The sequence below is a fragment of the Pleurodeles waltl genome, chromosome 11 (assembly GCF_031143425.1).
Source record: "Pleurodeles waltl isolate 20211129_DDA chromosome 11, aPleWal1.hap1.20221129, whole genome shotgun sequence".
Lineage (NCBI taxonomy): Eukaryota > Metazoa > Chordata > Amphibia > Caudata > Salamandridae > Pleurodeles > Pleurodeles waltl.
The window spans coordinates 929045373-929060807 of NC_090450.1; the positions used below are offsets into that span (position 1 = coordinate 929045373).

Genomic DNA, 15435 nt, shown 5'->3' on the forward strand with positions numbered 1-15435 from the left:
AAGAATTTTCCCACCGGGATGCCTTCAGCATCACGTAACGGGGTGATGTCTGGCCTGGTATACATACGTGCTCCTTTCTGTAACTCCAAACCACATACATACTATCCACGTCATAATTTAGCAAATATCTACAACTGTGACATGCGCTGCGTACCCACATAACACAAAAACATGCTTCGTCTTGAATTTAATGTCCTGGAGGCTAAGCTCCTGATGGGTGCGCTGGGGAATGAGGGCTGGCGGATATACCGCACCCTGGTTATCAATGCCCCTGACACACTGGAACGCCTTCAAACCCGATGGGAGGGCTGCTGGGGCCTCTGGAGGGCGTAGATTGGCTTGACGCGGTAATGGCCCCCTGGGTCATCAAGATCTCTTCCAGACTTCGCTTCGTACAAACTAAATACCTCTACGGTGCCTATCTCACTCCTGATCGACTGTACAGGGCAGGCCTTCTCCCCAGCCCTACATGCTTTGTTACCCACAGAGTCCAGTGGACATCTATCACATGGTTTGGTCATGCCCGTGATCAAATGCTATTGGACCGCTATAGTCAAGTCATTAACGGAGATATTGGGATGGGAGCTGGAGCTTTCTCCACAAATACTGTTCCTATGTATTTATGAGAGTGCAAGTGCATGAGGGCAGACCAAGCGCTTTTAGGGACAGCTACCACAGTGGCCAAATGAGATACTGCAGCCCGCTGGAAAGCTCCAGAGCCCACTACACTGCCAAAGTGGTGTAGTGGAGTGGACTTGTGTGCGCAGCAGGAGAAACCAGTGTTTGAGGCCAGAGGCTGTCCCTCCAAGCATAAATGGATTTGGGGTAAATGGTGGTAGCACTTTGGATTGAATCCACCATTGTAATGCAGCTTGTATGACACCTAGTTGCTGGACTTGTTCACTCCTCCGTAGCGTGCTGTAATAACTGCATTCATACTGCAAGATGTACCTATTGAGTTATCCAAACTGTCTGTGACGTGCTTTATGTATTGAAAATCAATAAACTTGTTTATTAGAAAAAAAAACTAGGCATATGGCCTATTTGCCATTCATAATGATATAGGAGGTAGTCTACCATATTTTATTCTGGCACATCGCCATCATATAGAGTTTTCAGTCATACTGCCACTTTTGGGGTTTGAGGACAAAGTGAATTGCACCTCTTAGGTGAAATTAGTCCACTGAGCACAAAGAGAATTGTTGCCAAGGAGAATTACTGAAGGCAATTGTATTTCTTTGAAGAAATTTTCTATATACTACAACCCAGAAACAAAATATTTTCAGAAGGAGATTCAGGTGGATAGTTTGGATAACCGGTCAAATTCCTAATCTGACCTCCAGGCAGAGCAAAGTTTTCGGGCCTGATTTCATCTTGGGTAGTAAAGAAAACTCAGATTTTTAGAGGAATTGCTACTTCCATAGGATATTCTACCAGATAAATGTTGTTGACTAGACTGCGGTGGAGGAAATTCCACTACTTATTTCTCCTCTGGATTTTAGAGCGTCTTCATAAATGTCATGCTAAGTCGGTTAATACTCAGGCCGCTAGTCTGCTGCAGACACTCTGCTTGATCTGATGGGAACTACTGCAAGCTGTTCTGCTTATATCATGAATGAATGTGCAACCCAAGCAAACCTGTGTATATCTCAATTTAAAAGCAGTATACTTCCTACTTATCAAACATCAGATTAAACTCCCTAACAGTAGAGGATGTTTATCTAGTTACAAAACATAAAATGTCTCACATTCTTAACTTATCAAGATCAGCACACCTTCACAGTGTTATTGCATAGTCTGTTTATTTGTCCTAAAATTCACACTTCAATTCATATTGCTATTAATCATGATGCAAGTAATTCTTAATCATGTACTTTCCAAATTATGGTCCATTCTTTTGCAAACAACTTATATCTGATAGAGACTTCTAGTTGCGGATTCCATACCTTTGAATTCCCCCAGGCGTCAGTCTGGATCTGGAGATTTTTCTTCGAGCAGTTCCTCTGCACGGCGTCAGGTGGAGTAGGTTGACTTCGCGGTCATCATGTTCGGCGTGATGATGTTGCAGTCGTATATAGGCACCACCCCGGCGCGCTGACGTCAGTTCTTTTCTTTCCACGCCAGCCTATGGGCAGCTACCTCAGTCATTTTTTGACCACTGCAACATTTTTGTCAAATTCTTTTTGACAATGTCGTGGATGCGTTGAGGGATGTCCCGTAAGAGTGGTTTCAAGCCCTGCAACTCCTGTCACCGAATGATGTCGGTGACAGATCCGCACCTCGTGTGTCCTTGGTGCCTGGAGCGCGATCATGACCTGAAGTCATGCTCCAAGTGTCGGGGCAAGAACCCGAAAACTTTGAGGGAGCGGTCCCTAAAGCTAATGGTGGCCCGACACCGCAGCGCTCATGGTCTCGTTCGAGAGGAAGGTCTCGAGATCGGCTGCGGAGTCACCACTACTCTTTGTCCTCTAAGTCATTGGGACATTCGGGTCATAAGAAAAAGAAGTCAAAGAAGGACAAGCATTCTTCGACTTCACCCCGACGCTCGTATGATGTGGCGCGGGAAGAGTGTTGACACTCCAGGCCTCTGTCTGCGGAGCCTTCATCTTATCTTATGCTTATGGGTATGGATACAGGGAGAGTTTGGAGGGGACCAGCTTGACCCCCAAATGGACTGGGTGCAGGATTTGGGTGGTGCCAGTGGTCTAGACACCTCCCCTGACAGTGGCTACGGGACCGTGGCTACGGAGGAGGGCACCTCATACTCTATGGTGGTGCAAAGGGCGGCTGAGGTCTTAGACCTTCAGCTACCTTCTGTGGAGGTTAGGCCTAATATCCTAACCAACATGCTTCAGCTGGGGTCTTCCACATCAGAACCCCTTCTTCCCTTTTAATGAGGCACTGACGGACGTCCTTTGGGTACTTGGTCCAGACCCAGCACAGGGGCTCCTGTGAATAGGACGATTGCCCGCCGCCATCGGCCTGCGCCAACAGACCCAAAATTCCTCACCCAGCACCCCACGCCTGCGAGCCTTGTCATCCAGGCTTCCTCTTCATCGGGCGCATTCCCTGCCGCACCCCCGGATAGGGAATCAAAAAGACTGGACAACTTGGGGAAGAAGTTGTTTTCTTCCAACAGACTAGGGCTGCGGTCTGTGAACATCGCATGCCTTTTGGGCCACTATTCCGATATTCTCTGGGATACGGTCGCGCAAGTGCTGCCTAGAGTTCCGGAGGAGGCCCGGACTGTCCTTTCCTAAGCCGTGGCAGACTGGAGGGACGCAGCAAAGTTCATGATTCGTTGTGGACTGGATACGACTGACTCTCTGGGCAGATAGGTTGCATCGACGGTGGCATTGAGACGCCACACCTGGCTGAGAACATCTGGCTTCTCAGGGGATGTCCAGCAGTCTCGGATGGACATGCCCTTTGATGGCACCGTCTCTTTGGAGACAAGGGGGTCTCAGCACTCAAGCGCTTCAAGGATTTCCGAGCCAGGGCCCGGTCCCTGGCCTCGCGCCTGCTACTAGACCCCAGCAGTCCGTCTTTTTGCCCCTTTCGTGGCTACGGAAGAGGCACCCAGCCGCCTTTCTTTCCCCCTGGCCATCGAACGACGCATGCTGTACAGCCCCTGCGCGGCCGCTGGATCCCATGCCCCTGGGGATCAGGGAGCCAGCGGGTCGCCCAGTCCACCCCGCCCCATCCTCAGCCTCCAAACCTTCCTAGTCTGCGGGTACACCAGGAACCATTTGGTGGCAGGATTCGCCATCGCCTGCCCCAATGGAATCCGTTACCTTGGACAGGTGGGCTCTCCAGATTGTCCAAAGGAGCTACTCCCTCCCCTTCGAGACACCTCTTCCAGCCATGCCACCTTCATACAGTATCATATCAGAGGATCATATCATGCTTCTCTAAAAGGCAGTCCAAGCCCTTTTGTCCAAAGGAGCTATAGAGAGGGTTCCGTTGCCAGAAGTAGGTCATGGTCGCTATTCCCGCTACTTACTAGTGCTGAGAAAGGACAAGGGACTTCGTCCTATCTGAGATCTTCGGTCCCTCAACCTCTTCCTCAGGAAGGAGAAGTTCAAAATGTTGACATTGGCTCAGGTCCTATCTGCCCTGGATCCCGGAGACTGGATGGTAGCGTTGGACTTGCAAGATGCATACTTCCACATTCCCGTCTTGCCGGCCCACAGACACCTACGATTCGTGGTAGGTCACAAGCACTTTCAGTTTACTGTGCTCCATTTTGGCCTTACCAGTGCCCCTCGGGTGTTCACGAATGTGATGTGATGGTAGTGGTGGCAGCTCATCTGCGCAGGTTAGGGGTCCCAGTCTTCCCCTACCTCGACGATTGGCTGTTGAAGGCGAACTCGCCCCAGACAGTCGTCTCCCACCTCCAGACTACGACAAACCTTTTGCATTCGTTGGGGTTCACTATCAACATGCCGTAGTCACACCTGACTCCTTCTCAGGCGCTCCCTTTCATCTGAGCTGTTCTGGATACAGTGTAGTTTTGGGTGTATCTTCCCGAAAAGCGAGTCCAGGATATTCGGGCAATGATACCAATGTTTCAGCCTCTATCCTGGATTTTGGTGAGAATGACTCTGAGGCTGCTGGGCCTCATGGCCTCCTGCATCCTGCTAGGTCAAAAGGCCAGATTGCCTGTACGGGCTCTGCAGTGGGACCTGAAGTTCCAATGGGCGCAGCATCAAGGGACTCTCTCCGACAAGGTCCATATCTCGGAAGGAACTGTGAGAGACCTGCAGTGATGGTTAACGAATCAGGATTGGGTCAAAGGCAGATCCTCTCCTTTCCCAAACCAGATATTACAGTAGTGACAGATGCGTCACTCCTGGGATGGGGCGGCCACATGGGAGAGGTGGAGATCAGAGGCTTCTGGTCTCTGGCGGAAATCGGGCTCCATATCAATCTTCTTGAGCTCCGAGTGATTCAACTAGCATTAAAAGCATTTCTTCCCTCTCTCAAAGGGAAAGCAGTGCAGGTGTTCACAGACAACACCACTGCCATGTGGTACTGCAACAAACAAGGCAGAGTGGGGTCGTGGACCCTTTGTCAAGAGGCTCTTCGCCTCTGGACTTGGCTGGAACATCAGGGCATTTCCCTGGTGGTTCAACACATGGCGGGCTCCCTGAACTTCAGGGAAGACGAACTCAGCCGACGATGCGTAGTCGATCACGGATGGCGTCTCCATCCAGAGGTGGCGCAAGGTCTCTTCCTTCAGTGGGGAGAACCTTGGTTAGACTTGTTCGCCTCTGTAGAGAACATGCAATGTCAGCTATTTTGCGCGTTGGAGTTTCCAAGGCGGCACTCGCTCAGCAGCGCTTTTCGTCACAAGTGGAATTCAGGCCTCCTGTACACCTTTCTGCCCATACAGCTTCTACCCAGAGTTCTGAAGAAGATCAGGCAAGACCGGGCCCAAGTAATTCTGGTGGCTACGGACTAGGCGCGAAGAGTCTGGTATCCAGAGCTGTTGAGCATGGCTATTGTTCCTCCGATTGGACTGCCTCTTCGGGAGGACCTTCTGTCACAGCAGCAGGGAAGGGTCATCCACCTGAACCTCTCCACCCTCCGTCTCCTTGCGTGGACATTGAGCCGCGACAGTTGACATCTTTTGTCCTGCCACCCGAAGTCTGTAACGTTATCTTGGCAGTCAGGCGTCCCTCAACCAAAACCGTATATGCCTGTCATTGGAAGAAATTTGTGGCATGGTGCATCGACAAATCTGTCGATCCTCTATCTGCTCCTCTTTCGCATGTCCTCCTCTTTATGCTTTCCCTTGCCCAACAGGGCTCCATCCTGATCACCCTTAAGGGATATCTTTCTGCTATCTCTGCTGTCTTGAGGCTACCAGAACAGCCTTCTCTATTTAAATCTCCCATTGTTGGGAGGTTTCTTAAAGGCCTCGCACATCTTTTTCCTCCTATTCCATTCATCATGCCGCAATGGGATCTAAACCTAGTATTAACATACCTTATGTGTGCCCCGTTCGAGTCGCTTCACAACTGCCCTTTACGGCTCTTAGCCATCAAAACTGTCTTTTTAGTTGCCATCACCTCTGCCCGCACAGTAAGTGAGCTCCAGGCTCTTTCATCTAAGCCATCTTTACTGGCAATACATCCTGACAAAGTGGTACTTCGAACAAGGGCTTCTTTCCTACCTAAAGTGGTGACACCCTTCCATGTCGGACAGTCCATCACCTTGCCTACCTTTTATGCACCCCCACATCCCTCACATGAAGAGGAGAGACTCCACTGTCTGGACCCAAAAAGACTGTTGGCGTTCTACCCTGATCATACCAAGGACTTCCGGGCGGACAATCAACTCTTTGTGGGATATGTGGGTGCAAAGAAGGGGAAGGGGGTGCAGAAGAGAACCATTTCACAATGGGTGGTCTTATGTAACAAAATGTGCTTAGCTCTGGCTAAGAAGCAACCTCATGAAGGTTTGCATGCTCACTCCACCAGAGCCACTGCTGCTACCACAGTGCTAGGATGGGGCGTTCCAGTCCTGGACATCCGTCAGGCAGCAACGTGGGCATCTCTGCACACTTTTACCAAACACTACTGCCTGGACAGTCAAGTCCGCAGGGATGACTACTTTGGCCGTTCGGACCTGCAGGACTTCTTGGTGTGATCTTGGTTCGCAGCCTTCCACCGGCGATGGTATTGCTCCGGTATCTATTCAAAGGTAAGGAATCTGCAACTAGAAGTCTCTATCAGATGTACAAATTACTTACCTTCGGTAACCATATATCTGGTAGAGACATAGTCTAGTTGCTGATTCCTTACAGACCTTCCCATCCTCCCCGCACTGCGAACTGATTTCTAGGGACAAGAAGTTCCCTTTAAGGACCCTAGTTTTGGCGCACCACTCTGTGTTCTTCATGGCTCCGCGCTACTGGCGTGGAAAGTCGTGAAAAGAAACTGACGTCAGCACGCTGGGGTGGCACTTATATATGACCGCTGCGTCATCAGGGCAAACACAATGCCAACGATGCCCGCGGAGTCGACCCACGCCACCTGACGGCGCGCAGAGGTACTGCTCAAGAAAAATCTACGGATCCAGACTGAGGCCTAGAGGAATTCAAAGGTAAGGAATCTGCAACTAGAATATGTCTCTACCAGATATATTGTTACCAAAGGTAAGTGTAAGGAAATGCCTCCTTGGCATGGTTACCCCCTGACTTTTTGCCTTTGCTGATGCCAAGTTATGATCTGAAAGTGTGCTGAGGCCTGCTAACCAGGCCCCAGCACCAGTGTTCTTTCCCTAACCTGTACCTTTGTCTCCACAATTGGCACACCCTGGCATCCAGGTAAGTCCCTTGTAACTGGTACCCCTGGTACCAAGGGTCCTGATGCCAGGGATGGTCTTTAAGGGCTGCAGCATGTCTTATGCCACCCTGGGGACCCCTTACTCAGCGCAGACACACTGCTTGCCAGTTTGTGTGTGCTGGTGGGGAGAAAATGACTAAGTCGACATGGCACTCCCCTCAGGGTGCCATGCCAACCTCACACTGCCTATGGCATAGATAAGTCACCCCTCTAGCAGGCCTTACAGCCCTAAGGCAGGGTGCACTATACCACAGGTGCGGGCATAGGTGCATGAGCACTATGCTCCTACAGTGTCTAAGCAAAACCTTAGACATTGTAAGTGCAGGGTAGCCATAAGAGTATATGGTCTGGGAGTCTGTCAAACACGAACTCCACAGCACCAATATGGCTACACTGAAAACTGGGAAGTTTGGTATCAAACTTCTCAGCACAATAAATGCACACCGATGCCAGTGTACATTTTATTGTGAAATACACCCAGAGGGCATCTTAGAGTTGCCCCCTTAAAACATACCCGACTTCCAGTTGGGCTGACTAGTTTTGCCAGCCTGTCACACACCAGACATGTTGCTGGCCACATGGGGAGAGTGCCTTTGTCAGTCTGTGGCCAGGAACAAAGCCTGTACTAGGTGGAGGTGCTTCTCACCTCCCCCTGCAGGAACTGTCACCCCTTTTGTTACAGCGCCACAGGGCATCCCAGCTAGTGGAGATGCCCGCCCCCTCTGGCCACGGCCCCACTTTTGGCGGCAAGGCCGGAGGAGATAATGAGAAAAACAAGGAGGAGTCACTGGCCAGTCTGGACAACCCCTAAGGTGTCCTGAGCTGAGGTGACTCTGACTTTTAGCAATCCTCCATCTTGCAGATGGAGGATTCCCCCAATAGGATTAGGGATGTGACCCCCTCCCCACCGGGAGGAGGCACAAAGCCACCCTCAGGGCTAGTAGCCATTGGCTACTAACCTCCCAGACCTAAACAAACCCCTAAATTTAGTATTTAGGGGCCCCCAGAACCTAGGAAGATAGATTCCTGCAACCTGAAGACGAAGAAGGACTGCTGACCAGAAGCCCTGCAGAGAAGACGGAGACACCAACTGCTTTGGCCCCAGCCCTACCGGCCTGTCTACCCACTTCGAGAAAAACTGCAACAGCGACACGTCCCCCAGGGTCCAGCGACCTCTGAAGCCTCCGAGGACTACCCTGCATATAAAAGGACCAAGAACTCCAGAGGACGGCGGCCCTGTTCCACAAAGACTGAAACTTGCAACAAAGAAACAACTTTTAAAAGACCACACGTTTCCCGCCGGAAGCGTGAGACTTTCCACTCTGCACCCGACGCCCCTGGCTCGACCTGCGGAAAACCAACACTACAGGGAGGACTCCCCGGTGACTGCGAGCCCGTGAGTAGCCAGAGTTGAGCGCCCTGAGCCCCCACAGCGACGCCTGCAGAGGGAATCCAGAGGCTCCCCCTGACCGCGACTGCCTGCTTAAAAGAACCCGATGCCTGGTAAACCCACTGCAGCCGCAGCCCCCAGGACCTGAAGGATCCGACCTCCAGTGCAGGAGCGACCCCCAGGCGGCCCTCTTACTAGCCCAGGTGGTAGCTACCCCGAGGAGCCCCCCCCTTACCTGCCTCCATCGCAGAAGAGACCCCCGGGTCTCCCATTGAAACCTATTGCGAACCCGACGCCTGTTTGCACTCTGCACCCGGCAGCCCTTGTGCCGCTGAGGGTGTACTTTCTGTGCTGACTTGTGTCCCCCCCCAGTGCCCTACAAAACCCCCCTGGTCTGCCCTCCGAAGTCGCGGGTACCTACCTGCTGGCAGACTAGAACCGGGGCACCCCTATCTCCATTGGAGCCTATGCGTTCTGGGCACCACTTTGACCTCTGCACCAGACCGGCCCTGAGCTGCTGGTGTGGTAACTTTGGGGTTGCCCTGAGCCCCCAACGGTGGGCTACTTTGGACCCAACTGTGAACCCTGTAAGTGCTTTACTTACCTGCAAAACTAACCAATACTTACCTCCCCCAGGAACTGTTGAATTTTGCAGTGTCCAATTTTAAAGTAGCTTATTGCCATTTTTGCCAAAACTGTACATGCTATTGTGATGATTCAAAGTCCCTAAGATACCTCCGTGAAGTACCTTCCGTTTAAAGTATTGTTTGTACCTCTTGAACCTGTGGTTCTTAAAATAAACTAAGAAAATATATTTTTCTATATAAAAACCTATTGGCCTGGAATTGTCTTTGAGTGTGTGTTCATCATTTATTGCCTGTATGTGAACAACAAATGCTTAACACTACCCTCTGATAAGCCTACTGCTCGACCACACTACCACAAAATAGAGCATTAGAATTATCTCTTTTTGCCACTATCTTACCTCTAAGGGGAACCCTTGGACTCTGTGCATGCTATTTCTTACTTTGAAATAGTACATACAGAGCCAACTTCCTACAGTAAGTAACTTGTACATCAATTAAAATCCCATTTCTTCTCACCAACAGGTGTTTTGTTCCAAAGACATACACCCTCTTGGATAATGATCAAGGCTGGAATGTTTTTCTAATATTTTTATTCCAGTTTTACAAGCGAACAATAGTAACTATGTACAAGAACATTCCTCCAATATTATCGTTATTTTGAAAATCAACATCAACAGCAATGAACGTATGCAATCCCCTTCAGTTTGAGGTGTAGTTCCATACTTTATTTGTTAACACTGTTTATATTCTACAGCTATGACATAACTCAATTTGAGTTCTCCATCCATACACCCTCAATTACCTGGTCAACGCTTTACGGGTGTAGGGCATTTTCCCTAGCAGCGGTTTAGTTCTACCACCAGCAGCTCCATTGAGGGTGTGCATCACCCGCCACACCCTGCATAATCGGGACAATCACAGTAGCATCTTGAAGTGCCTACAGAGGCAATTCAACATTTTTATTCTGTACCGCCAATAACATCACATCCCAGGCAGGTAAATCTGAAGGTATTTTGGCCCAGCCCCGCATAGACATCAGTCCACCTCCATTGTTGCCCATTTCATCATTTCGACCAATCAATCTGCTAAATGGGGTGTGGTAGGAGAGCTCCAACTCATAGTTGTTTTTCCTTACCACTAGTAATAAGCCCAGATCTACGATCTACTCCCGAATTCCAGGACTTGCAATAGGGTAGTTCTCCTAGCGATTTTGCATATGTTTGTAACTTCTCTCCACAAAGAGCACAACTCTGGACAGTAGTAGATCTGTATTTGTCCCATTTTACCTACGGCAAACATCCCACGTCTCTCAGTAGATCTTATGAAATCTATGGGGTGTCAGATACGTTCTGTGAAGACTTTTGTATTGGATCAGTTTGAATTCCGTATTTCTGGAGATCCTTGTGATCCACAATTTCAAATCTGTTTCCCACCTGTCCCCAGACTAGTCTTAGTTTGGTCTGTGATTGCACAATATAGCATAGTTATGGCCCTACGACATCTCCATGCATTTATTTGCAATTCTTGCAATGCAGTGTGAACGGGGGGTTCGTCACTCCTGCATTTTCACAGATTTTTAATCACTAGGAAAACATCCCCATAGATTAGAAATTGTTCCTCTGATAGACGCTCAGAACAACCTAATTCTTCAAACAATCTAGGCCGTTGACCCTTAAACAGTGTCAGGGCTGGAATAATAAGCATACAGATCATTGCCCAGCATTCAAATATATGAAGAATCCTAAATCCATTGCTCCCTAAGAATAAACCAGAAGTGTTTGTCAGGAAATGTTGACATTTTTTAAATCTCTAACCAGAATCCATCAGTCGTAAATGCAATCTCTGCACAAAAATATCCAAAACAGCCCAAACCGATTGCTGTATTGTGGTACCATCTTTTGCAAGGAATGTCTGCTCCTGAAAGTGGTTTTATTTAGTGAAAGTAACCATCTGGTGAGACTCTTAACGCCCTTTTCTGGAATTTCCTTTCTGGTTGCCCTTTAATGTATAGAGTGTAGTACACTGTGTATATGCTACATCCCACCACCTATCTTGCATTTCATCCCTTTTCTGAAGCTTGATCAAAAATGTTTCTTGTCTGCTGTCACTGATGCAAAACTGAGAAGTGACAATACATTGTATGTTGTACCACAAATGCATGCAGACGTCATGTGAATGACATAAATACATTTCTTGTTTGTATGAAACTGTATTGAGATCTTTAATATCAAGCTACATAAATATTACATCCACTACATCGCCAAGGTAAGTACAATTGTCTGTTATAAGCCTAAATTAACAATAGTACATGACTCTTTTGTTTCAGAAAACCATTATGAAGAAGGTTTACCATTCAAAACTTTTTGTGGCTAATAACAAGGTTCCTGATGAATTCATGGATGCACATATTTTGTTTTTCCTCAGAAATACACAAGGTAAGATACATAAAAAAGGTGTGACCATGAAATCATAATGATGCGTTAAATTTTATTTCAAATGTAAAGTTCGTGGATGTGATGACACTTGTCATCCAGGATCTGCTCCCAAATAGAGGTTTTCTCTCAGGGCTCACGAGCTGAGGTGCCTCAAATAGCGAGCTGAGCCTCATCTGATACTTCTTCTGCATGGACTGCCCTCTGTGAGATGTTCTTGCTTGTTGCATCACTGTCCTGAAGGTTTGCAGTGCTCATTCCAGTGCAAGCCACTGTGGTGTTTGTCCTAGGGCACTCATTTAGAAGGCTTCACATATTCAGTGGAGTAGGAGACGTGTCCGGTAATCTGGTTGCTGGACATTTTTAGGTCTAACTATATTTATTACTTATATCTACAGTATAGAATCACCTACATCCCCCCAAGGTGGGTGAAGAAACCCCTTTTCAGAATGAAGGCCTGAATGCCAGTAATTAGGCATAAGCTTGTCTCCTCTAGGTATGCTCTTCACTCCCCCACCCACTGCAGTTACCACTAACGTAACAGTGCGAGTCACCTCATCAGTAGAAGCCTCCAACCAGTCATATAACACAGATCCCACTTTGGCCTGTAAAGCCTGTGGTGACATCTCCGCTGGCATCCCCAGGATCATGAACGTCACTTTACCATGCTGCCGGGGTGGGTCATAGCTTGGTCAGTAAGATTGGTGGGTGGGTGAGTGTCAGATTTTCCCAACAATCACGCTGGTATAGAATGTAAAAATACACAGGGGCAGGGCTCATGAGAAGGGTTTAATGGGCAGTGGAAAGGACGAGGAATGCAGATATGTAGGGGTATACTAAGTGAGGGAAACACAGTATTTTGTAAACTTGCCAACATTTTTGAAGACTTTCAAAACCGAGGAAGGGAGGGAGTGTGAGCACGATTTTTCTGTGTGTATGTACAAAATTGTGATGAAATCCAACAGAGACCTCCCCATACCCGACTGAAAGCAACTGTACCCAACTATTTACCAGAAAGGAAATTTAATAGGGAGGGTGTACCACCTCAAACCCCCACCCCCCGACACTACGCCTCTGTGCCAGGCATAGGAGAAGTGATATCACATGCAATTTATCCTTTATTTTCACTAACACATGCATGCTTACACATATATTCACACATACGCACACACCCTCACATAAACGCAGTCTTATCGTGAGCATGCTCACAACATACATTTATACATTTAAATACATTTTTTGTACTTACTTCAACTTCCAGGAAGTCACATTCTAGCTAGCTGCTATCCATGCGTTTATTACACTAATAATGAATAATAAAATATCATTCACTATGTGTAATAAAAAATTGACAGAAAACAAGGAAGGTGGTGCTCCAACCAACATTAATAAGGACGACCGTCCCTTGTGTTCTGGCCAGGCGTCTCAAAGGCTGTGCCAGGGTTCGCAAGGGGCAGGCCAGGGGTCGGAGCTGCGATTCCTGATGGCCCCTATATGACGTCCATGCTCAGGATACGTATGTGGTTACTTCCCTCATGTCATCTAGCATTTCTAGTCCCTCCTCGTGCCACTGCAGTGGTAGTTTTCTCTCTCAAAGACTGTGCCTCCTGGATTTCTGGCTCCATCTTAAACTTGTGGCTGTCTAGCGCATTGATCCTTTTCTCTCTTAAACTCAGTGTGTCCTCTGACATTTGCATCATAGTTGTCAGGATTTCCAGTTTCTCTTGGACACTACACATTAAGGTGTCCACCATCGCACTCTTCTCACACTTCATAAGTATGCATGGCCTGGATTGAGGACATACGTCTGCTCCCTTCAAGACATCTGAAGTCTTCACGAGGTTCCCCCACAATATCTGCCCTAGCTGTTTCCGATGTTGTCCCTTTATGTTGAAAGATTTCTCCTTCCCCTTTATTTTTTGCCATTATGGGCTCAGTCAGTTTCAAAAACATAATCAGAAAGGGGCACAAGCAGGGTGCGTCTCTCAGGCAGGCTTGTTCAAGTTAGGCAGCTTGTCTCTGATGTCAGGCAAGAAGGCCCCTACCGCCAGGCAAGCAACACCTCCCTGGTTCATTCTTCTGGGGGTTGGTTTGTCCATTACCCTCGCGGTCCATGGCAGCTCCTGTGTTTGCCTGGTCCTTCTCCTTCGTACCTCACCAGGTCTTAGCCATCCCCTCTGCCGACACCACTCCAGTCACTCTGTCACTCGCAGGAGTGACCCTTCAGAGATTGCCACCGCTGGGTAACTTCAGGGAGGCCTGTCGGCTATCCTAGACCCCCAACTTGCAGAAGGTCCCAGATCACTTTGCACTACCTACAAACTGCCACCAAAGCTGCCTCATCAAGGCGCCATACCCGCACACCTCTGAAGTTAAGGAGACAGCTTCACAGTAATGTGCTCGTTAATTATTACAGGCTGCTAATGTCTGGTGGTGAAAAGATCCAGAAATCTCACCCACTGACTTCTTTACTGAGTTATTTCTAAAATAATCAACAAGGTATTGGGCTGATTGCTAACACACTGGTGTTTCTTTGGAGATCATCTTTTAAGCCTTGTTAGTTTTTATTACGGGAATGTTATGATATGGGATTTAATGTCTGACTGTGTTTGCACAGGTGAGGGGCGGTGGAAGTAATTGAGTTAATACAAAGTGCCCTGGCAATGGAGGCACTCAATAAGAATCTATGACAACAAAGGCATTTTAAGGCATGGGCAAAGTGAGCTCGGTCAGCATTTCAGGGGGTCCCTAATAAAGCCAACTCCCTTCTGCGAAGAGTCTTGCCCTGATGACCTTAAAGAGATTGTTTTAAATACCGTTTTCCTTTCATTTATTTTTAACGTGGGTGGTTTGTGAGAGCCTATTACAGACATTTTGCAGAGAAATGTTGGTTCGTTTCATGCAATACCCATAAAAATGTTTTTTAGATCAAAGCAGAACCTCACATATGAGAAATAAGAGGTTTCGCCAAGATTATTTGCAGTAGTATTAGTGAGTTGCTGCTATGTCACAATATTGAAAAAACAGTTTCCCTGAATATTAGTTACAACACATTTTGAATTTGTCAGTGGGCTCACAGTGACCTGGCCAATGAAGATATTTAAGAGCTGAAACTGGATCTTAAATTCAAAGCTGTTCTGAACAGGGGTCCCAAAAACATGTTTGGCCCTTGATCCCCTAAATACTTAAGCTGTCCCTGGGAGACAAACCCTTTTTATGGGTTTTAATTTTGTTTTAGCTTCCTTTAGAGTATGTAAAATGCATCACGTTATCCCAAGAATGCTTGCAAATGTTCGGCTTTTTGGTGCTGTGGTAAGCAATTGAACCCGATCAGCGCGTGTTCGCAATGTTTCTGTGCCTCATACAACCTGACATCGACATTCATTTTGGTTGGTTGGTTGTCACACTGGTCTTTTTAGGGCCGATCTGACGTGCAGAGGCGGGTATTTAGGGCAATCCGCAGCTCCTCCAAGGCTCCACAGGCAAGCCAAAAACAAGCCCCTCTGCACACCTTCATGCCCAGATCCCGTCCAGTACTTAGTTATGTTGCACATTTTCCGGTTCACCTATCAGTAAGTGTTTTTCAGCAGTGTCCTATCGTCGCGTTAATTTATTACATCTCTTTTCTCCTTTTCATTACCTCAACTCAAAGACCATAGCTCATATCTTCTTGT

General features: G+C 47.9%; 1 protein-coding gene across 1 annotated transcript in view; it reads left to right on the forward strand.

The window, feature by feature from the left end:
- DNAH10 (dynein axonemal heavy chain 10) overlaps window positions 1-15435 on the forward strand; it is a 1282131-nt gene that overhangs the window by 38741 nt on the left and 1227955 nt on the right. The window contains exon 4 of the mRNA XM_069215014.1: window positions 11656-11764. Coding sequence (XP_069071115.1) covers window positions 11656-11764 — 109 coding nt within the window. The remainder of the gene's footprint in view (window positions 1-11655; window positions 11765-15435) is intronic.